General features: G+C 64.4%; 2 protein-coding genes across 2 annotated transcripts in view; one reads left to right on the top strand and one right to left on the bottom strand.

The window, feature by feature from the left end:
• Nucleotides 1–760: 760 nt before the first annotated feature.
• On the bottom strand, nucleotides 761–22,566 carry ALDH16A1 (aldehyde dehydrogenase 16 family member A1). Its single transcript, XM_005312815.3, is given in 18 exon segments — nucleotides 761–1,002; nucleotides 1,799–1,924; nucleotides 4,652–4,837; nucleotides 5,180–5,384; nucleotides 7,562–7,729; nucleotides 10,025–10,185; nucleotides 10,268–10,373; nucleotides 11,589–11,725; nucleotides 16,641–16,739; nucleotides 17,088–17,165; nucleotides 17,167–17,286; nucleotides 18,122–18,274; nucleotides 18,622–18,806; nucleotides 19,279–19,356; nucleotides 19,806–19,984; nucleotides 20,240–20,366; nucleotides 20,790–20,892; nucleotides 22,345–22,566. Coding segments are annotated over 18 exon segments (2,592 nt in total). The 5' UTR covers nucleotides 22,552–22,566; the 3' UTR covers nucleotides 761–828.
• Nucleotides 6,574–22,582, top strand: part of LOC101949384 (nucleobindin-1) — a 137,129-nt gene continuing 121,120 nt past the window's right edge. The window contains exon 1 of the mRNA XM_065571069.1: nucleotides 6,574–6,581. The gene's annotated coding sequence lies outside the window, so the exon portion shown is untranslated. The remainder of the gene's footprint in view (nucleotides 6,582–22,582) is intronic.

Genomic DNA, 22,582 nt, shown 5'->3' with positions numbered 1-22,582 from the left:
TGGGAGGGGAGTGGGGTCTAGTGGTTAGAGCAGGGGGGGCTGGGAGCCAGGACTCCTGGGTTCTCTCCCCCTCTGGGAGGGGAGTGGGGTCTAGTGGTTAGAGCAGGGGGCAGGGAGCCAGGACTCCTGGGTTTTCTCCCCGCTCTGGGAGGGGAGTGGAGTCTAGTGGTTAGAGCAGGGGGGCTGGGAGCCAGGACTCCTGGGTTCTCTCCCCCTCTGGGAGGGGAGTGGGGTCTAGTGGTTAGGCCGGGGGCTGGGCGCCAGGACTCCTGGGTTCTCTCCCCGCTCTGGGAGGGGAGCGGGGAAGAAGCACGAGGCCTGGGTATGTGCCAAGCCTGTAAGACGCAGGTGGGTTGGCAAACCACGATTATTATGACAGACAATAAAATTCGAGCTTTATAACTACCCTATCCCAGCCCTGGGGGCTGATTCTTCCGTCCAAGGTTTCTGCCCCCTCCCCAGGGCGCTCAGTGTTGTGGCATCAGGCCCAGCCCTTCCGGGGGGGGGGAGGGGGCAGTGATTTACACCCCGCCCACACACTCTCACCCACTAGACCCCACTCCTTTCCCAGAGCTGGGGAGAGAACCCAGGAGTCCTGAGTTCTAGTGGCTTGAGGTCTGGGAGGGGAGTGGGGTGTAGCAGTTAGACCAGGGGGCTGGGAGCCAAGACTCCCTCTCTCATTCGTTCTCTGTCCCCCGCCTCGTGCCTGTTTCCCTTCTCAGGCAGCGACGCGCGGGCCGCAACCGGAGACGGACCAGGGTTAAACAATACCAAAGCCTTTTTATTAGAGCCCTCGGGCTGCGTGGTTCGGGGTGGGGACCCCCGGCTTCAGTTGGCAAAGATCTCCCCCATGGGGATCCAGATGTTCTTACACTGGGTGGCCTGGTACAGAAACTCCTCACCTGCCCCCTGGGCGGGGTCCTCCCACCGCCGGGGGGCCCCGTGGCTCACCCAGGTCCGCTTCAGGTTACCGGCCGAGGCCCATTCCACAAATTGGGAGCCCTGTAGGAGAGAAAGGGTTAAAAGAGGAAGCGGGAGGTGGGGCCTTTCCCCTCTGGGGGGCGCCGGCTCCCATCCGGCCCCAGGGCGGGGACTGGCTGGCCGAAGGGGGATGTGACGAAGTGGGACTGTTCTTAATGTTTCCTCTGAATACAGTGTGGGTGCCTCAGTTTCCCCTATGCATTTCTTAAGTCTCCAGTGTGCATAAATGGCCGACACCCTGTATCCTGGCAACAAATGGCCGGGGCCCTTCCCCCCTGCAAGGAAATAGCTAAAGGTGAACAAAGAGATCAGGTGACCTCCTGGCCCGGGAAAGAGACAAAGGCCCGAGAGGAGGGGCTGGAGGGGGTTTCAGTTTGGAGCTACCTGGGGACTAGGAGTGAGGGCAGACGTGGGTGTCTGGCTCGCTGGGCCCCAGAATGGACCCGGAGGAGGGGTCCCGTTCGCCGCTGTACCTACAAGCTGTTTTAGACCATGTCCCTGTCATCTAATAAACCTCTGTGTTACTGGCTGGCTGAGAGTCACGTCTGCCTGCGAAGTGGGGGTGCAGGACTCTCTGGCTTCCCCAGGACCCCGCTGGGGCGGACTCGCTGTGGGAAGCGCACGGAGGGGCATATGCTGAATGCTCCGGGAGAGACCCAGGAGGTGAAGCCGTGTGAGCTTCTTGCCCTGAAAACAGTCTGCTCTGAGGGAGAGGAGGCTCCCCAAAGTCCTGACTGGCTTTGGGGGGAGCAGTTCCAGAGCATCGCCCGGGGACTCCGTGACAGGGGACAGGCGGTGGGGGCAGAATCGCTCTCACCTGCGGAGACCCGAAGTACCACATGGCGTGAACATCCTGGTGCTGGGCCAGCGTCCGGCTCAGATGGTCCCGATTCCCCGTCACAATATTCACCACCCCCCCGGGGACGTCCGAGGTGTCGAAGATCTGAGTGGGGGAGGAAGCAGATGGGCCCTATTAGCTGCCGGAACCAGCGGGGGTGGGGAGCCAGGACTCCTGGGTTCTATCCCAGTGCAGGGAGGGGAGTGGGGTCTAGTGCTTAGAGCTGGGGGCGGGGGGGCAGTTGGGAGCCAGGACTCCTGGGTTCTCTCCTGTCTCGGGGAGCTGGTTGCGTAGGCCAGGACAGAGAACCAGAGAACTGATGGGGAGGGTCGCACAGACAAATCCCTGGCGGACGCCATGGGCCGAAGCGAGAAACATTCGCGTGGTCGGATGCAGCCACCGAAGGGAACACATGGCCTGTGCCTGGGGCCAGGCCAGCGGGGTCCACATGGGCCGGCATTAATTGTTCCCAGCTCTTAGCAGCAGAAACAAGTGACTCGGGAAGGCAATTAACGGGCTCCTTAACGAGGAAGTGAACGGAAACGCTCCACTTGCACCGCCCCCTGAGGTCACGCAGGCCGGGAGCTGCACTTTGTGCGCAGGACTCTTCTGCTGTATTCGCAGGAGTCCCCTGTGCGTGCCTCAGTTTCCCCATCGTTTTGCAGTGCTGCCCAGTGGGTGTGAAAGCGTTAAAGCTGCTCCATGCAGGGTGACTATGTTTGGGCCCTACCGACATCATGGATCGTGAAATCTCACCCCCCCGGGACATCTGGCTGGTGTAGGGGAGACCAGATTTCACAGAGCTGGGTGGCCAGAGAGGAGCGGGTGCTCCTAATGTGCTCTGGGCTCCAGACGCCCATCTCTGAGGGCAGAAGTAAGGGCGGCAATCCCGTGACTCCCCCCAAAATAGCCTTGCGGACACCCCACCTTCTTTTGGGTGTCCCCCTCGCCCGCGTCCGGTGACAACACCGCGAGATTTCAGATGGAAAGATCTGAAACCGTGAAACAGACGCTGCGAAAAATCCGACGACCGTGAAACGGACCCAAAGGAGCCGGGAATTTGGTAGGGCCCCACCTATGCGCTGCAGTCGCCGAACAATTTCGACCCCGTTTCCTCGTGTCGAGAGGAATCGAAGCGTCGATGCCGAGCGTGTGTGTCTGTGGTTACCGAGCTCCTGGGAGCCGGTTACCAAAGCCATCAAAGGAGCCGGGAGGTGCGAAGTCCCTTTCATGTCTTAATGGCCTCTAGATTACGCAGGTGACTGTCGTCAGCCATAAGATCAAAGATGTGAGACTCCTTTGACCGACATTGTCTTCACTTAACGATTCCGATTCTAATGAACGACTGGCTCATGCCGGTCCCCAAACTTTTGAGGGTGGGCCCCCCTTACCCATATCCACGCCCCCCCAGAGCCGGGCCTGCGACTCAGGGGGGGGGCAGGGGTAAGGGGGCCAAGGCTGGGGGGGGGGGGTCTGGGGCCGTGGCCAGGGGGCGGAACTGCAGCAGGGCTTGCCCCCAGACTCAGCCCCGGGGCCAGGTGAGCGGGCTGGCCCGGGCCCCGCTGTTGTCCCCCACTGGATGTGCGTTCATGTCCCCCCCACCAGGGGGTACGCCCCACACTCTGGGGACCTCCGCCTTATGTCAATGAGTGTAACGAGGAAATTGAACGGCTAGACACAGAACAGGGCTGTCCCACACGGGGCTCAAATTCCGGGACAGCGAGAAAAGAGAAACCACCGGCCCGAGCCGGCCACCTCTGGCTTGTGACCGGGGACAAGCCACAGGCAGGGGCCTGGGGTCTCCAAGGGCTCGGCCGCCCCACCTGCACCGCCCCTGGGCTTCTAGCCAGTTGGGAGCGTCCCAGAGAGACGCGTGTGCCCGCCCGGAGACTGCAACACACTGCTTTAAGGACGTGAACCCGCTCATAACCTACGTGGTTCTTTCCCCCCCATTAGTAACTCTCCGCTTTTCTGTTGTCTTCCAAATAAACCCGTTCGCTAGTTGGGCCGGCGGGATGTTTGGGTGAGATGTGAAGTGACATGGACCGGGGGGTGGCACATCCTTTGGGATCAGTAAAACCTCGTGCATGGGGAATTGGGTTTTTAGTAACTTCTCACTATAAAAACCCGCTGTGTGGCCGGTGAATCGGGCTGGAAATGCCTAACGGGGGATTGTGTTTCGGCTTCTTGTGAACCAGCGGGGGCCTGCAGAAACCCGTATTACTGGTTGTAAACCACCAGGTTTTGGGGGTGGCTCCCCTGTTTCGTGCAGTCTGCCCTGAGCGTGGCCTTCTCAGTCTTGATCTAGGTGCGTAGAGCCCGGCAAATCGGTGGACAGCTGCGGACCATGTTTGTGGATCGGACGCGGGTCCAAACGTAGCCCTGCAGGGCTCTGCACAAGCATCGGGGTAACGCCTTGGGGACCCTCGCTTGAGATCGGGTGAGGGGAGGGGTCTGTGCAGCGCCCGGCCCCATGGGGACCCCGATCGCAGGTGGGGGGGATGGGTCTGTTTCAAGCAGCGTAAGCCCGGATTGGTGTGTGGGGTCGCTCCCAGCCGGGGCAGCGCAGAAGGGGCGGGACAGGAGCCAGCACCAACAGAGCTATGGTTACTGCTCTCGGCTCTGGGAGGGGAGCGGGGGCTAGTGGTTAGAGCAGTGGGACTGGGAGCCAGGACTCCTGGGTTCACTCCCCAGGCAGAGGGTCTCAGGGTCCAATGGCTCATATGTTCCCAGTAGCTACTTTTCCATCTCTCAACAGCCATGTCCTCCCTTTTTGGCATGGGGAAACTGAGGCACACGGGGGGCGGGGCTAGCGGACTCCGGGGCAGGTACCTGGCAGAGGTCCAGGGCGGGCAGCGGGTAGCGTGAGCTGGGGACCATCACCACGGCGTTTCCCCGGGCCACGGCGGGGGCCAGCAGACTGAGGAAACTGAGCAGGGGGCGCTCGTCCGGGCAGGCGACCCCCACGACGCCCAGGGGCTGGCGGAGCTGCAGGGTGGTGCCGTGCAGGGGGGTTTCCTGGGGGAGGGGCAGAGCCAGGGGAATGATTCGGGGGGGGTCCCCTACCCCACTTCCAGCCCTAGCGACAAAGTAAACCCCGCCCCCAAGCACCTGCTGCTCTGTTCAGCCTGTGGGCAGAGCCCCCACCCCCATTCCTACCCCACATGTCCCACCCCCTCCTGGGTCCACTCCCAACCTTACACCCTCCCAGCCCCTCCCCCTGTTCCCGTCCCTCTAGCCCTCACCTCCCCAAGCCCCGCCCCCCCACTGCGCCCTACCCCCAGTTCCAAACCCGCCCCACCCCCGCCCCCTTGTGTTCCCCGCCTGCCCCGTGGCCGAAGGGGGTGCTCTGGGGCCCACCTGCACGGCGCCCCCGGATTTATCGCAGAAGGCCGCCCAGTGGAAGAGGCGCTCTAGGGCCAGATCCACCTCCCGCTGTGCCTCCTTGGGGGGGGCCCCGGTCAGCGCCCCCAGCCTGGACGCCACCTCCTCCCGCCGCAGCTCCAGGTTCTCCGCCACGTAGTACAGCACTTGCGCCCGGGCGTGGGCCGCCCGCTTCCCCCACCTGCCGGGAGAGAGACGGAGTCGGGATAGAACCCAGGAGTTCTGGCTCCCAGCCCTGCGCTCTAACCACTAGACCCCACTCCCCAACCCAGAGCCGGGATAGAACCCAGGAGTCCTGGCTCCCAGCCCCACCCCCACGCTAACCCAGTAGACTGCAGAATTGATTCCCATTCTAACAGTGTTTTGCTCCTCCCACAAGGAAACAGCCCCCCCCCCCCCCCCCAGCCCAGTGCCCCTCTGAATCTGATTGGTGGACGAGGCCTGGCCCGGGAGCTGCCCCCCAGCCCCGATCAGATTACGCCAATCAACCCCCAGGCAATAAAGCAATAAAATGTAAGTGCCTCTGGGCTCCTCTCTCCACCTGGCTGCCACACCTGGCCCCCACCCTCCTGGCCAGGGCCGGCTTTAGGCCGATTCAGCCGATTCGGCTGAATTGGGCCCCGCGCCAAGAGGGCCCCGCGCTGCAGCTCTGCACCCCGCCCCCAGCTCACTTCCCCGTCCTCCCCTCCCCTGAACGCTCCACCCCCTCCCCTGATTCGCGGGAAGTCTGAAAAGAAGAGGGGCGGCCCGGCAGCACCAGGTAAGCTGGGGTGGTGGGGGCGCGAGAAGGGCTCCGGGGAGGCGCCGCCCGTTCCCGCCGAGCACGCAGGCCCCAGCGGCTCTGGCCCGGCGCGGCTCCGGCCCGGTCCCCGCGGCGCGGCTCCGGCCTGGTCCCTGCGGCGCGGCTCCGGCCCAGCCCCGGCCCGGCCCCCGCGGCGCGGCTCGGGTCCGGCCCAGCCCCGGCCCGGCCCCCGCGGCGCGGCTCGGGTCCGGCCCAGCCCCGGCCCGGCCCCCGCGGCGCGGCTCGGGTCCGGCCCAGCCCCGGCCCGGCCCCCGCGGCGCGGCTCGGGTCCGGCCCAGCCCCGGCCCGGCCCCCGCGGCGCGGCTCGGGTCCGGCCCAGCCCCGGCCCGGCCCCCGCGGCGCGGCTCCGGCCCGGCCCCCGCAGCGTGGCTCCGGGTCGGACCCAAGCCCGGCAACCCCGGCCGAAGCGTGGCTTGATTCCTGGGGGCGGGGCTTGCAGCAAGCCCCGCCCCCAGGAATCAGGCCCAGCTCTTGCTAAAGCCAGCCCTGCTCCTGGCCCCGCTTTTCCCCACCAGCCCGGAGGTCGAATCCCCAACGCCCCCGTCCGAGGCCCCCCCGAATTTCAGGGGCCGTCACTCAGCAGCACTGGGCACGGCCCTGTGCATTGGGGGGCCGCTGCAAAGCAGGGCTAGGAAGGGAACTCCCCGTAGGTCAGAGCAGGTGGGGGTCTTCGGGAGCGTGGCTCCCTGCTGGGGGAGACATAGTCCAGGAAGGGAGCCCGCCCGCCCTAGAGAACTACAACTCCCATGATGCACCACGGCTGTCTGGTCGAGAAGGGACCCTGGCGGATCCCGGTCAGCGGTGCCGCAGGGCTAAGGCAGGCTAGTCCCTATCTGTCCTGGCACCATGCTGCGCCCCGGAAGCAGCCAACAGGTCCCTTTCTGGGAGGCGGCCAAAACCATCCCAACTTCTCCAGCTTTCGCCCCAACCAACAAAATTGTCATTTTCCCTGGAAAATTTAGGCAGAAATTATTCTCCCCCAGTTTGATCAGATCTCAGCTCTATGGGACGCGCTCCCCGCCCCCGCCCTCCCCCTGGCTCCCCGATGATGAGGAAATCATTCCCCAACAGCGTGAGATTCCGGGCAGGTCGCAGCCCTGATAAGCCGGGGTTCTCAGGGACTCTGGCCGCCTGTGCTGGTGAGGGAGAGATAAGAGAGGCGAGGCCGGGGAGTGGGGAGTTTATCTTCACCTGGCAGTGGGCCAGAAAGCGGGTGACACTTTGCTCCAGGCTGGCACCACCTGGCCTGCGAACTCAGAGAGGGCCCCAAACTGCAGCCAGGCCTCATACGGCGAGCAGCGATCTTGCTCGGTACACGGGGAAACTGAGGCATGAAGGGTAAACTGCGAGTTCAGGGGCAAAGCCAGGGAGAGAACCCAGGAGTTCTGGCTCCCAGCCCCCCCAGCTCTAACCACTAGTCCCCACTCCCCTCTCAGAGACAGGGAGAGAACCCAGGAGTCCTGGCTTCCAGCTCCCCCCGCTCTAGCCACTAGACCCCACTCCCCTCCCAGAGCCGGGGAGAGAACCCAAGCGTCCCGAGCTGCTCCCCATCTCACCCCGGCGCGGCCTTGTGAGCAGCCTCCACAGCGTTGCGGATGTCCTTGGCGCTGCCGTCCGCCACATACGCCAGCACGTTGCCGGCAGGGTCGAGGACGGGGAGCGAGGCCATTCCCTCGGGTCGCTTCTGAGCCCCTCCGTAGTAGAGCTTGTAGGTCCTGTCCACCCTGCAGAGACACAAGAGGGAGGGGGGGCAAGGTGATCCCTGAACCCTCACGCTCATTGGAAAGCCCCCACGCCCCGCCCCAGAGGGGCCGCGTCCCATCGCCGGGCTGGGGATCCCTGTCTACCCAGCCCCCACGCTCCACCCCAGAGGGGTCGCATCTCGGCGCTGGACGAGGGGTCCGCGTCTGTGTTCCCTCTAAGGTGCACACACGGGTGAGTGTGGAGGATGTGTCGGGTGGGCGGGAGCAGTGGGGTGAGGTGGGGGGGTGGTGATGGGGCTTTGGGGGAACTTGGGCCATGCAGGGCTATGCGGGGGGGGAGAGATGCCTCTCCCCCGGCCCCAGCCCCGGGGCTGCAGCAGGGACGGGAGTCCTCTCTCCCCGCCGCAGCCCCAGAGCCTGGGGAATGAAGAGACTTTGGGTCTTTCCCCAGCTCTGCCACTGAGTTTCTGTGCGGCCTTGGGAAGTCACCTCACCCCCACGGTGCCTCAGTTTCCCCATTTCCCAGAGGGGAACAATGCTGTAAACCCCTTTGAGATTTACAAACGCAAAGCGCTAAAGAGCGTTGGCTTTTCGGTTTGTGTTTTAAATGGAAATGACCAAAACAGAAACGTCTGTGTCTGATTTCCAACGACAACCATCCCCCTTGGTGGGTTTAAACTCCCCCTCCCCGTGTTTGCAAAGTTTTTCATGGGCAGTGTCACCGAGTGCGGGGGGAGTCAGGGCCCTGCACCCCCCACTTCCTGCAATTCACCGGGACTCTCAGCCAGCCAGTAACATTGGAGGTTTCTTAGCCGACAGGAAGACAGTCTAGAACAGAGCTTGTAGGTACAGAGAACAGGACCCCTCAGTCAGATCCCTCTTGGGGGGTGGGGAGCCCAGATCCCGGGTCGGCGCCTCCCTCCATTTCCCCAGCCAGCTCCAAACTGACACCCCCTCCTCTGGCCTTTGTCTCTTTCCCGGGCCAGGAGCCACCTGATCTCTTTGTTCTCCAACACCTTCAGTTGGCACCTTGCAGGGGAGGGGACCAGGCCATCAGTTGCCAGGAGACAGGGCGTCGGCCCTTCTCTGTGCAGACACCATCACACCTCCCTCTAGGGCTCTGCAACAATCACACCCTCTTACCCTCCCCCCACCTAAGAACTGCATAGGGGAAACTGAGGCACCCATCCAGTATTCCGAGAAAACATTAAGAACATTCCCACGTCATCACAGGCAGCAGGAGACGGGGTTTACCTACAGGCCTGACCCTGCAGAGTTTTTCTCACGGAAAGGAGCGTGAGAAAAATGTCACGTCAAGTGAAAGTCTGCCCGAGCCCACGTGTTTGGAAAGTGCCGTGCAAACATAGCGACCTATGAGTTTCACTGCAATAACCGAGACACTGGGACATTGTGTGCGGGCAGGAGATCCAAAGGTGAACCTGACTCATTGGCCGAGCTAATCCAGCGGAAAACACGAATAGCGAACGGGGCTTTTAAAGTGCTTCATATTGTTAATACAGGAGGAGGGAAGTTGAGTTTTTTACAATTATTTTAAGCCTTAATGTCTTGATTTAGAAACGTTTACTTGGATTTCAAACGTGGCCGTATTATATTTTACCTCCAGAGGAGACTTTGACAGCTGAAGCCCCGTCTGAACATTAAATAGCTCCAGCATTTTGCATAAGAGGAAAAGACGCTTCCTATCCAAAATTCCCCGTCTCTTTCCAAACGACTGCCCGGGGCTCTCTGTGCTAGCTGGCTGCTGATTTCCCTCCCCAGAGGTGGCTGCATTTCATCCTCGTGGAAGGAGGCTGGAGGAATGAACTGATAGGTGCTGCAGACGTCACCTGAAGACAGACCTTCCCTGAGACCCAGCTAGGGACGAGCTGCGACCTCGCGGGGGGATAAGGGGTGCCCGAAAGTACGGAGGTGATGGCGCACAGCCGCATGTCACCTCCCTAGTGGTGCTTCACAGAACAAAATTCAGTCCGCATGTGGATGGAAAAATTTAGAGGGAACATTGGTCCCCGTATAACGAGCCCCCCGCACCCCACCCCAGAGGGGCCGCATCCCAGCGCCAGGCGAGCGGTCCCCATATAACGAGCCCCCCGCGCTCCACCCCAGAGGGGCCGCATCCCAGCGCCAGGCGAGGGGTCCCCGTATAACGAGCCCCCCGCGCTCCACCCCAGAGGGGCCGCATCTCAGTGCCGGGTGAGGGATCCCCGTGTACCGAGCCCCCGCGCCCCACCCCAGAGGGGCCGCGTCCCAGCACCGGGCGAGGGGCGCCAGGTCTGGAAGACCAGGAGTCGTTAGTACCTTGGCATGTTTTCCTCCAGTTCGGGGCGGGCGACCCCACTGTGCCCGGGAACGGGGGGCGGGGCGGCCCCAGAGGACGCAGCAAACGTTTTGTAGTCCAGCTCCGCGGGGCCTGGCCGGGGCCGGCTCTGCCAGCTCGGTCTGACATACTCGTACAGACCCTGGGAGAGGAAGGAAGGGACAAGTGAGCCCCATGGGCCCTCCAGCCTGATATCTCCCCCTCCCCGGCCCGGCCCCACGCACCTCCTTGCCTCCATCCCGGCCGTTCCCGCTCTCCTTGGTTCCCCCGACGCCCGCGGCCGCGTCAAACAGGTTCTGCCCGTTGATCCAGACGGTGCCGACCTGCAGGCTGCAACAGAAAGCGAGATCGGTGGGGAAGGGGGAGAAGGGAGGGGTTGGTCAGAGCCCAGGGACCCCAGGCTGGCCCCACAGTGACAAATGGGCGCGTTTCCCCTGCGAGATCCCCCACACCCCCGCTGCGGGGTCTGACAGAACGCACCAAACTCGCCGCTCGTCTTGGGAGACCGAGAAAAAGCCGGGAAAGTGGGGGACCGAGTGGAAGCTCAGAAATCGAACCAACGTGCAGAATCGGGGGCCAGCAGCTGGGCGTCGGGGCGCGACGCCCTCAGACTGGAAACAAGACGTCAGTTTCTGACGGTGACCGTGATTAACCCCGGGCACGATTTCCCCAGGCTCGCGGGCGATTCTCCATCACGGGCAATTCTGAAATCCAGCCCGGCTCTTTCTCTAACGGATCTGCCCCTGGGAACACGTCTCCGGCCGGTTAGCCAAGGATCTCTCTTCTCTCGGCTGGCCAGGCGCCGCCCGGACTGACCCTTGGGGGCGAAATCTCTCCTGAGCCAGGAGGAAGGCGCAGGCAGGTGGGGGAGGAGGGGTTTTTCCATCTGCAAACGCCGCCCGCCCGCACCAAGCCACGGAAAGATTTTCCACCGAGAGCAGTCGAAGCGTAGGGCCAGGCCACGTGTGAAAACCCTCGCGGGGGAGCTGACTTCCGCTGCAGACTGCCTCACGGGTTCAGACTGTAACTCTAGATCTCAGCGGCTGCGGGGCGTTAAATATCGGTCGGCCAGCGCCCCCCCGCGACTGGGAACGTGTCAATCCAGCCAAAGAGAAACCCCCAAAACCCGCTTAAACCCCATAAGTCTGCCTGTAAGAGTGAATTCAAAAATCAAACCGACACGGGTGCCGTGCGTCTACACGATACCCAAATGCAAAGCGGATTCTGCCACGCTGGCTTCTCCGTGAATCTTCGTCTTCTCCCGCGGCCAATAAACTTTGCTTTGGTTTTACGGCGAGGACCTCCCGGTGCCGAGTGCTCGAGGGAGGGTTGAACTCAAGGGACGCTAGTGAAATTGGGGCGCTGTGAACCCGGAGATTCGAGCGTAACCAAGTGGGGTGGACAGACAGGTCCGGGGGAGACCTGTGGCCCTGGGACTGAAGTTTCCTTGGCAGAGGGGTGGAAACCTGAACCGGATCCCTGCGGCTCTGGGAGCGGATTCACGGGGTGGGGTGGGGGGAGCCGGACCGTGGGCTCAGAACTAACCTTTGCGCCACCTCCATGGCCAGGGGCAGGTTCTCGGTCCAGACGCTGGCTGCCAGCCCGGAGGGGCGGTTGTTCCCCAGTGCCACGGCCTCCTTGGCGGTCCGGAAGGACAGGACCACCAGCACCGGCCCAAGGATCTGCAGCAGAGGACAAGAGAAGTCTTGGGAGGTAGGGGGTGCTGGGCTGCAGGGGGCGCTGGGCTGCAGGGAGGTGCGGGGGGCTCAGCAGGGGGTGCTGGGCTGCGGGGAGCGGGGCGGGGGACAGCAGGGGGGGCTGGGCTGCAGGGAGAGGGACAGCAGGGGGCGCTGGGCTGCAGGGAGCGGGGAAGGGGACAGCAGGGGGCGGGGGACAGCAGGGGGCGCTGGGCTGCAGGGAGAGGGACAGCAGGGGGCGCTGGGCTGCAGGGAGCGGGGAAGGGGACAGCAGGGGGCGCTGGGCTGCGGGGCGGGGGACAGCAGGGGGCGCTGGGCTGCGGGGAGCGGGGTAGGGGACAGCAGGGGGCGGGGGACAGCAGGGGACGCTGGGCTGCAGGGAGAGGGACAGCAGGGGGCGCTGGGCTGCAGGGAGCGGGGTAGGGGACAGCAGGGGGCGCTGGGCTGCGGGGCGGGGGACAGCAGGGGGCGCTGGGCTGCGGGGAGCGGGGTAGGGGACAGCAGGGGACGCTGGGCTGCAGGAAGAGGGACAGCAGGGGGCGCTGGGCTGCAGGGAGCGGGGTAGGGGACAGCAGGGGGCGCTGGGCTGCGGGGCGGGGGACAGCAGGGGGCGGAGGACAGCAGGGGACGCTGGGCTGCAGGGAGAGGGACAGCAGGGGGCGCTCTCCTCTGGCAGGAAGGGCTGAGGGAAAATCAAAGGAAAAGCAGAGAACGGCAATTCTGATCGTGACCACCAGAGGTCACCACTTCCCCATGCATGGTCCGGCGCGCAGGCGGCGGGAGCCCGGGGTTGACCCCCAGGCGGGTGGGGGGGGAGCGCCCCTGTGACGAACTGGGACTGTTCTTGCTGGGGTGTGTGAATGCTGACAGGGGAGTGTGACTAGGATGGTCTGCATCGGGGGATGGGAGCCGGCCCAAGGGAACATACCTGAGCTTGTAACATGAGAACCCAGGAGGGGGTTGGAGGTCAGATGACTCCGGGGCCCGGGAAACTGAACAAAGGCTGTGGGAGGGGTCGCTGAGGGCAGAGTGCTGGAAGCAGGCTGGAAGGAGGCTGGAGAGATGGCTGGGAGGCAGAGATGGCTCTGACCCCCCCCCCCCAAGGGGGTGGGCTGGCATGCCCTGGGACCCCAAGCTGGACCTAACTGAGGGGGGCCCTGTTGTCTGTGCCTGCAAGACCTGTCTTGGACTGTATTCCTGTCATCCAAATAAACCTTCTGCTTTACTGGCTGGCTGAGAGTCATGGTGAATCGCAGGAAGCCGGGGGTGCAGGGCCCTGAGTTCCCCAATACTCCGTGACAACTGGTGGCAGCGGTGGGATCTACTGCACCCCGTGGACGGCGCTTCCTGCAGTAAGTGACTGGGGAGCAGTAAAACGAAGGGGGATGGACGGGAACCAGGCCTGCTGAAGAGTGGGAGAGAGACGGTTATTACCCCTGGGAGTGTGTGACCAGCGAGAAGGACTTTTGCAGTAACAGGGTCCCCCGGGGGGATCGCAGCGAGTGGTCCCAGGGGCGGAGGAGTCTGCAGCTCGACCCTGGCGGAGAGGCGGTGACCTCGAGAAGGGCTGGCACACTAGGGGGCCCCCTGGGAACTGTGGGGAGCTGTGAGCACACAGGCCGGTGAGTGGCCAGCAGGAAGATGTATGCCAAGCGGCTTAAGAGCGACCTGGTGGAGCTGTGCAAGCAGAGGCGGCTGCGCATTGGGAGGCTCACCAAAGAACAGCTCATTGCCCAGCTGGAGGCGGAAGATCGCGCGAATGAACTGATCCCTGTGTCTCAGGGAAGCAGCCTGGCAAATGCAGCGCAGGCACCAGTGTCTGTCCCAGCTGGGAGTGGTCAGCCCGCTGCTGAGGGCTTCCCGAGACCCCTCCTTCCTATGCCTAGGGGAAGGGTGGGGAGGAGCCCAGCAAATACCGAAGGCGCCGTGACCCCCCCGGCCAGCAGGGGGTCCCCCCGGCGAAGCTCGCCGGCCAGCAGAGGATCCTCCCGGCGACGTTCGGCATCCGGGGAGCGGAATTGGCTGGAATGGGAGAAAGAGCTAAAACTGAGGGAGCTGGAGGATCGTGAACAACAGAGACAGCATGAAGAGAGACAGCATCAGCGTGAAGAGAGACAGAGACAGCATGAACGGGAGGAGAATGAGAGACAGCGTCAGCATGACCTGGAACTGGCGAGATTGAAGGGCAGCGAACCCCCGGCTGCGGTGAGTGAGGGGGGACCCAGGACTGCACGGAGCTTTGATAAGTGCATCATGGCCCCATACAAGGAGGGGGAGGACATGGATGACTTCCTGGAGGCCTTTGAGACGGCCTGCGAGCTGCACCGGGTTGATCCCGCGGACAGACTCCGGGTCCTTACCCCCTTACTGGACCCCAAATCCGTGGCATTGTACCGCCAACTGGGAGAGGCAGAGAAAGGGGACTACGAACTATTCAAAAAGGCCCTGCTACGAGAGTTTGGGCTGACTCCTGAGATGTACCGGGAAAGGTTCCGGAGTCAGGATAAAACCCCTGAGATCTCATATCTGCAACTAGCCGCCCGCATGGAAAGATACGCCAGCAAGTGGGCTGGTGGGGCCCAGACGAAGGAGGACCTGATTAAACTGCTGGTACTGGAGCAACTGTATGAGCGGTGCCCATCCGACCTGAGGCTGTGGTTGGTGGACAGAAAGCCAGAGAACCCGCGACACGCCGGGCAGCTGGCTGATGAGTTTGTAAAGAGCCGGTCAGGGGGTGGCAGGGAGGAGCCCCAAAGGAACAGGCCCGCCGCGATGCAGAGAGAGAGTCACCCTGGGACCTCCCAAAGGGGGAATATGGGGAATCCCCTCCCACGGGGAATGCCCAGCGTCAGGGACAACCGACCGGCTCGAGGGGACCCACGGGACCTGAGCTGCTATTACTGCGGCCGAAGAGGCCACGTTCGGGCCCAGTGCCCCAAGCTCAAGGACAGACTGAGCAGACCGAACCCGCACCGGGTTAACTTGGTAGAGGCCCAGACGGACGAGGGGCAGGCTTCTAACGCAAGAGGGGCTGGCAGCTTATCAACTGCTCAAGAGAGAGAAGGGCCCCAGGCCAGCTTCTCTGGGGGGCCAGATGCTCCGGATTCAAAGTTCTCCGTTTACAGGGTTGGCGCGGGGCTGTCCCTGCGGAGCGAGTGCCTTGTTCCCCTGGAGGTGGATGGGAAGAAAGTTTATGGATACTGGGACACGGGCGCAGAGGTGACACTGGCCCGGCCCGAGGTGGTGGCCCCAGATCGGGTGGTGCCCAACACCTTCCTGACCCTGACCGGGGTGGGCGGGACCCCATTCAAGGTTCCCGTAGCGAGGGTACACCTGAAATGGGGGGCCAAGGAGGGCCCCAAGGACGTGGGAGTGCACCACCATTTGCCCACTGAGGTGTTGATGGGGGGGGACCTAGAGGACTGGCCAAGCAGCCCCCAGACCGCCTTAGTTGTGACCCGCAGTCAGAGCCGGCGAGGGGCACTGCGCCCTGGCCTTGGGGGGGGTGCCTTGCCTGAGGCGCAGGACCCTAACCTGGTGGGGAGGGAACGCCCAGGGACACGGCGCAGGGAGGCTGCAGCTTCGGACCCAGCGGGCGAGAAAGAGCAGGTGGCCATCCCTGTCCCAGCTGCTGAGTTCCAGGCCGAGTTACAGAGAGATCCCTCCTTGCGGAAGATAAGGGACCTGGCCGACCTCAATGCGGTACAGACCATGGGACGAGGTGGCCGGAAAAGGTTCCTGTGGGAGAAGGGGTTCCTGTACCGAGAATGGGCTCCCCCAGGGAAAATGGAGTCAGGGGGGATCAGGAGGCAGCTGGTGGTACCCCAGAAGTATCGCCGCCAGCTGCTGTGCCGGGCCCATGACATTCCCCTCTCAGGGCACCAGGGAACCTGGCGTACCCAGCAGAGGCTGCTACGGAGCTTTTACTGGCCTGGGGTCTTTGTTACTGTCCGACAGTACTGCGGATCCTGTGACCCCTGTCAGAGGGGGAGGAAGGCCTGGGACAAGGGGAAAAGAGCTTTAGGACCCTTGCCCAGCATAAAGGATCCTTTCCAGAGGGTGGCCAAGGTTAAAAGGGCGGCTCTAAACCAAGAGAGCCCAAAGCACAGACCTCCAGACTGGAGCGCTGGGAGAAGACCACAGCCCAGTTGGAACCCCAGAGGTATGGGGGTGGGGAAAGGGCACAGGCCGCATAAACCTTCCCACATGCGAACTGCGAGTGCCATCAAGCACCCCCGACCTAAGGGGGGGCGTGGAACGGAAGGGGCCTGGTGTAATTCTCACCAAGGAACTGGAGGGATGCGGGGGCATCCATGGGAACGGGGGTAGGTTCGAACTTCCCCGGGTCACTGGCTAAAGTGACCCTGCTCAGTTCGGTCTCGAAGGGGGGAGAGATGTGACGAACTGGGACTTGTCACGGAGTATTGGGGAACTCAGGGCCCTGCACCCCCGGCTTCCTGCGATTCACCATGACTCTCAGCCAGCCAGTAAAGCAGAAGGTTTATTTGGATGACAGGAATACAGTCCAAGACAGGTCTTGCAGGCACAGACAACAGGGCCCCCCTCAGTTAGGTCCAGCTTGGGGTCCCAGGGCATGCCAGCCCACCCCCTTGGGGGGGGGGGGGTCAGAGCCATCTCTGCCTCCCAGCCATCTCTCCAGCCTCCTTCCAGCCAGCTTCCAGCACTCTGCCCTCAGCGACCCCTCCCACAGCCTTTGTTCAGTTTCCCGGGCCCCGGAGTCATCTGACCTCCAACCCCCTCCTGGGTTCTCATGTTACAAGCTCAGGTATGTTCCCTTGGGCCGGCTCCCATCCCCCGATGCAGACCATCCTAGTCACACTCCCCTGTCAGCATTCACACACCCCAGCAAGAACAGTCCCAGTTCGTCACAGCCCCCTACCTCCTCCCGGACGCAGCGCGAGGTGGTGGCCACTCCGGTGATCATAGTCGGGGGGTAGAAGGGCCCTCGGGCCGGGAGCGCTGCCCACGCCTGGAAGATCTGTGAGTGGGGAGACAGCAGCACGTGAGCCCCAGAGACAGGCACTCCCCTCCCAGAGCCGGGGAAAGAACCCAGGAGTCCGGGCTCCCAACCTCCCCCCCATGCTCTAACCACTAGACCCCCCCCCCCCCCGGAGCCAGGGAGAGAACCCAGGAGTCCGAGCTCCCAATCCTTCCCCACCCCCCGCTCTAACCACTAGATCCCCCCCCCCCCACCCACGAGCCGGGGAGAGAACCCAGGAGTCCGGGCTCCCAGCCCCCCCTCCCCTCCCCTCCCGGAGCCAGGGATAGAACCCAGGAGTCCGGGCTCCCAGCCCCCCCCCCCTACACACTAGACCCAGCCCCTCACCTCAGCCCCCTCTGCCCGGGCCTCCTCCACGTAGGCCTCTATGGCGCCCCGCTGGGCTTCGTCTGCCAGGGCCCCCCCCGTCCATGGCCTTGTCCAGCGGGTCCCCAACACGCAGCTTCCCCAGCCGCGCCCTCAGCCGCTGCAGCAGCGCCCCGGCCACGGCCTCCTGCACCAGCAGCAGCGCCCCGGCGCCGGGAGCCTGGGGGGAAAGGGGTTAATGACACACCAGCGCCCCCTGCAGGGCACAGGCCCTCACAGCAATGCAGTCGCAATCCAGAGGGGCCTGTTCCCTGCCCCCCTGAGCCAGCCAGTCCCTGCCCTGGGGACCAGATGGGAGCCAGCGCCCCCTAGAGGGGACAGGCCCCGGGCCCCATTCCCCACCCCCCTGAGCCAGCCAGTCCCTGCCCTGGGGACCAGATGGGAGCCAGCGCCCCCTAGAGGGGACAGGCCCCGGGCCCCATTCCCCACCCCCCTGAGCCAGCCAGTCCCTGCCCTGGGGACCAGATGGGAGCTGGCGCCCCCTGGAGGGGACAGGCCCCGGGCCCCATTCCCCACCCCCCTGAGCCAGCCAGTCCCTGCCCTGGGGACCAGATGGGAGCCGGTGCCCCCTAGAGGGGACAGGCCCCTGCCCCATTCCCCACCCCCCTGAGCCAGCCAGTCCCTGCCCTGGGGACCAGATGGGAGCCAGCGCCCCCTAGAGGGGACAGGCCCCTTCCCCATTCCCCACCCCCCTGAGCCAGCCAGTCCCTGCCCTGGGGACCAGATGGGAGCCAGCGCCCCCTAGAGGGGACAGGCCCCTGCCCCATTCCCCACCCCCCTGAGCCAGCCAGTCCCTGCCCTGGGGCCGGATGGGAGCCAGCGCCCCCTAGAGGGGACAGGCCCCGAGCCCCATTCCCCGTCCCTCTGAGCCAGCCAGTCCCTGCCCTAGGGCCGGATGAGAGCTGGCGCCCCCTAGAGGGGACAGGCCCCAGGCCCCATTCCCCACCCCCGCGACAGCTGGCGCCCCCTAGAGGAAGGCCGCGCTCCCTGCTCACCGGGCCCCGCTGGCAGCTCACGGCATTGCTCAGCCCCACGGCAGCTCCATCCAGGTCGGCCGAGTCGAAGACGATGGCCAGGGTGTCACCCCCCAGCTGCAGCGAGAGCCGGGGGCCCCTGCCGGCCGTGGCACGGCGCAGCGAGCGCCCCACCTGCAGGGAGGGGAGGGGGAGCGCTGGGAATGGGGCCAGGGCAGCCCCCAACTCCACCAGCCCAGCACCCCCCATGGCCTAGGTCCCCAGCCCCCCACCCTAGTCCAGCTACCCCCGGGGTCCAGCCCCCTCCCCCCAGGCCCCTCCAAGTCACAGCGGCCCCCTCCCTTCAGGGCACCCCACTCCCCTCTCAGCTCAGCTCTCCAGAGCCCCCTCCCATCCCCCCAGCCTAGACCATGGCAGCTCCCCCCAAGAAACCAGCCCCCCAATTCCACCCCCCCACAGACCAGCCCTCTGGCACATGGGGTCAGGGGGAGAGCCCCCCCCCCCCTCCTGGAAGCACGTACCTCCACGGAGCCAGCCACGGCCACAGCGTCCACCCCGGCGTGGGCAGCCAGCCCCCCGGCCAGCGCCCCCTCCCCCGTCAGCACATTCAGCACCCCTGGGGGCAGCCCGGCCTGGGCCCCCAGCTCGGCCAGCAGCAGGGCAGAGAGCCGGGCACGGGGGGGTGGGAGGAGAACCACGGTGTTCCCTGGGGGGGTAGATGGGGGTCAAGAGGGGGGCACATGGAGCTCAGGGCAGGGGGACCCCCACAGAGGGGGCCTCAGAGGGGGACCACATGTGGGGGGCTCAGGGCAGGGCCTGCAGGGGGCTCAGAGAAGGGGGACCCCCAAAAAGGGAAGAGGGGGCCTCAGAGGGGACCACACGGGGCAGGCACAGGGGGACCCCCAGACAGGGACAATCACAGGGGGGGGATCCCCGCTGGGCGACCCCTTCCCCTTAGAAGGGGGGTGTGGGGAAGCTCTAGGTGAGACACACAGGAGCTGGGGGAGACTCAGAACCACGTGACACCCCCCAAGAGGACCCGGGGGATAGAAATATGGAGGTGGGGGGGTGAACTCCAAGCGAGAGGGTTGGGCTGGCCCCCAAGAGGGGCGAGGGGATCCCAAGGGAACACACGTGGGGGGCACAGAGTGGGGCAACCCCCACACACACACACCTACCCATGGCTAGAGCTGGGCAGATTTTCCAGGCCAGCGACAGCAATGGGGAATTCCAGGTAACCACGGCAGCGACCACCCCTGGGGGGGGGAGGTAGAGGAAGAAAGAGGTCAGAGCGGGTAGCCAGGACTCCTGGGTTCTCTCCCCAGGCCTGAGGGGGAGTGGTGTCTAGTGGTTAGAGCAGGGGTGTGCTGGGAAACAGGACTCCTGGGTTCTGCCCTGGCTCTGGGAGGGGAATGGGGTCTGGTTGTTAGAGCGGGGGGGAGGGGTGGCTGGGAGCCAGGACTCCTGGGTTCTCGCCTTGGCTCTGGGAGGGGAATGGGGTCTGGTGGTTAGAGCGGGGGGGAGGGGTGGCTGGGAGCCAGGACTCCTGGGTTCTCTCCCAGGCTCTGGGAGCAGAGGGGAGGTCAAGCAGTTACACACGCCTAAATCCCCGTTCCCACATCGGGCCTCAGTTTCCCCCCACATAAACAGGCGCACGGCTCCAGCACGGGGCGAGGGAACCTCACTCTCTGGGCGAGATACTCACCCAGGGGCTTCCAGCCCCCCATCTCGGTGCCCATGAGCTGGGCCCAGCCGGCGTGGTGGTAGAAATGTCGCACGACCAGGGGCAGGTCCCGGTCCCGGGCTTCCCCGATGGGCTTGCCGGTGTCCAGGCTCTCCAGGAGTGCCAGCAGGCGCTGGTGTTTTTGGATGGTCCGGGCCATGCTGGAGAAGGGAGGGGGCTGGGGTCAGGCCGGGGCTGGCGTCCCCGCAAAGCAGGCTGCGGCCAGCGGGTGGCGACAGTCACGAGCCGAGCGTGCCAGGCAGCAGGGGGCGCCGCGACGGCTCCGCGGGCGCCAGGCAGGCTGCCGTCACTAGGTGGCGACAGAACCACATGTCCAAACCGGGCGGGGTTTCTCCCCCACCGCCCCAACCAACGCCCCCTCCCTGCCCCCCGGCACCCTCACGGACGGCGCTGACTTGTGCAGGTGTCGGGCTCGGGCGTGGCACGGCAGCCGACTCCAGGCTTCGAAGGCTTTCGCGGCAGCTTGGACGGCAGCTTCGACATCCTCCGGCGCCCCCTGGAGGGTGGTGGCCAGCAGCTCCCCTAGGGCCAGGGAGAAAGATCCCCACTTATGCATAGCCCCCCCAACTGCCCCCTCCCCACAGAGAGATCACCCCCGCCCAATCGCCACCCCATGGAGAGATCTCCCTGCTTCCTCCCCATCCACACAGCCCCACCCCACCTCATCCCTCCACTCTGCTCGGAACTGAGCTGAGACCCAAACAACTCGGTTCACACATGGACTCACCAGCTAGGACGGGAATCGGCGCCCCCTAGAGGCCCTGTGTCCCATTTCCTGTCCCCTTGAGCCAGTCAGTCACCCGCCCTGTGGCCGGATGGGAACCGGCACCCCTTATGGGGAGAAGCCCCCCCGTCCCCCCCGTCCCCGTCCCCCACCCCCCTCTCAAGATCCAGTTTAACCCTTCAGGGTCAGACACGGCGAGCTGCTGCAGCCTGGGCTCGTACCGGTGGCTGGATTGGTGCTGCTGGCGGTTTCTCTCCCTTCCGGCTTCAACCATTTGCCGTCCACGAAGTGCCCAAAGCTTCGACCGTGAGTCTCCAGCCAGGCCTGGGGTGGGGGGAAGCAGGAGAAATACACACCCTGGAACGGACAGTCAGACCATCGGCAATACACCACACACCCACCGGGGGCAACCGGCCCCACGCTGCCCTCTAGTGGCTGGAAGCAGAACGTGGTAATCGCGGGTCCTAAGCCCTATAGTGCAAAAAGGGGATTCTCTGCAGAATGCCCAGTCAGGTGCGGGAAGGGAGGGGTCCCGCTGTGGCAGGGACAGGGGATGTTCCCAGCAGGATCGCTGTGTTCTGATTCTTAGCCCAGCATAACAGACGCACCCCTGCGAGCTGAAATGAAATGCTACCCACTGTTTGATTAAACAGACGGGGAAACTGAGATACGGAGAATGGACTTGACACACTGCCACAGAGGGTCAGACCTGGGCAGAAAATCCAGGAGTCCTCCTGTCTCCCAGCCCCCCTGCTCTAACCACTAGAAACCCCTCTCTTCCCAGAGCCAGGGAGAGAACCCAGGAGTCCTGGCTGTCAATCATTGGATCCCAGCTCTTAGCAAACCCACTGTGATGTGTTTTAACATGTTTTGAGGATGGGAAATTAGGTAGCCAGGACTCCTGGGTTCTCTCCATGGCTTGGGAAGGGGAGTGGGGTCTAGTGGGTTAGAGCGGGGGGACTGCGAGTCAGGACGCCTGGGTTCTATTACTAATCCTGGGAGGGGAGTGGGATCTAGGAGGAGGTGACCGGGTACCAGGACACCTGGGTTCTATTCTTGTACTGTCGTCCCATCCCCGCCCCCGCCAGGGATGAGCTCCTGCGTCTGGGTGCGGTGTCAGCGCAGCAGGACAAGAGCTGGGGCTGCAGTGGAAAAACCCAGGTGGGACGGGACAGGCCCAGGGCCCGGGCTCTTGGCACAGTGCAGCCATCACTCCCCCGCCCCGCCCCGGGTGCTGCCTCAGCTACACCAAGGTCAGGGCCGCGGGCGGGGTAGGGAAGGGGAAGTGGAATCTCGCTGTCTTGGCAATTCTGTGTTGGCCAAAGGCCAGCCTGCCAGCCAGGGCCTAGCAGCTGAATCCCCACAGCCTCCTAGGAGCCAGTAGGGCTGTCGCTGCCTGTGGGGAAACTGAGGCACACAGCGCTGGTAGGACTCAACCACCTTAATGCAGCCTGGGGCAGAGCTGGAGAGAGAACCCAGGAGTCCTGGATCCCAACCCCCCACCACTACTACTAGCCACCCCTCCCCTCCCCTCCCAGAGCCAGGGAGAGAACCCAGGAGTCCTGGGTCCCATCCTGCCCTGCTCTAACCACTAGCCCCCTCTCCCCTCCCAGAACTGGGGAGAGAACCCAGGAGTCCGGGCTCCCAGCCCCCGTCCCCTCCCAGAACTGGGGAGAGAACCCAGGAGTCCGGGCTCCCAGCCCCTCCCAGCACTGGGGAGAGAACCCAGGAGTCCGGTTCCCAATGTGTGTGTGTTGGGGGGGGGGGGGGGCTTACCTGGGCAGGCCCCGCCCCCTCTGGGGCAGGCCCATACTCCATGGAGCTGTAGATGCCCCACACGGACGGGCGCCCCCCTGCAGCTCCAGCCATTGACTCCCCGCCGGACTCTGTCCCCAGGCAGCCCGCCCCTGGCCGCTGGAGGGACCCAGCGCCACTTCCGGCCTCCGGAGTACCATAGAGACTAGGGTTTCGGGGACGGGCCATGACCTATCTCTGTGACTTCCGCCGGAAGAAG

Source organism: Chrysemys picta, chromosome 17 (assembly GCF_011386835.1).
Source record: "Chrysemys picta bellii isolate R12L10 chromosome 17, ASM1138683v2, whole genome shotgun sequence".
Lineage (NCBI taxonomy): Eukaryota > Metazoa > Chordata > Testudines > Emydidae > Chrysemys > Chrysemys picta.
This window is presented reverse-complemented; position numbering and strand designations above follow the sequence as displayed.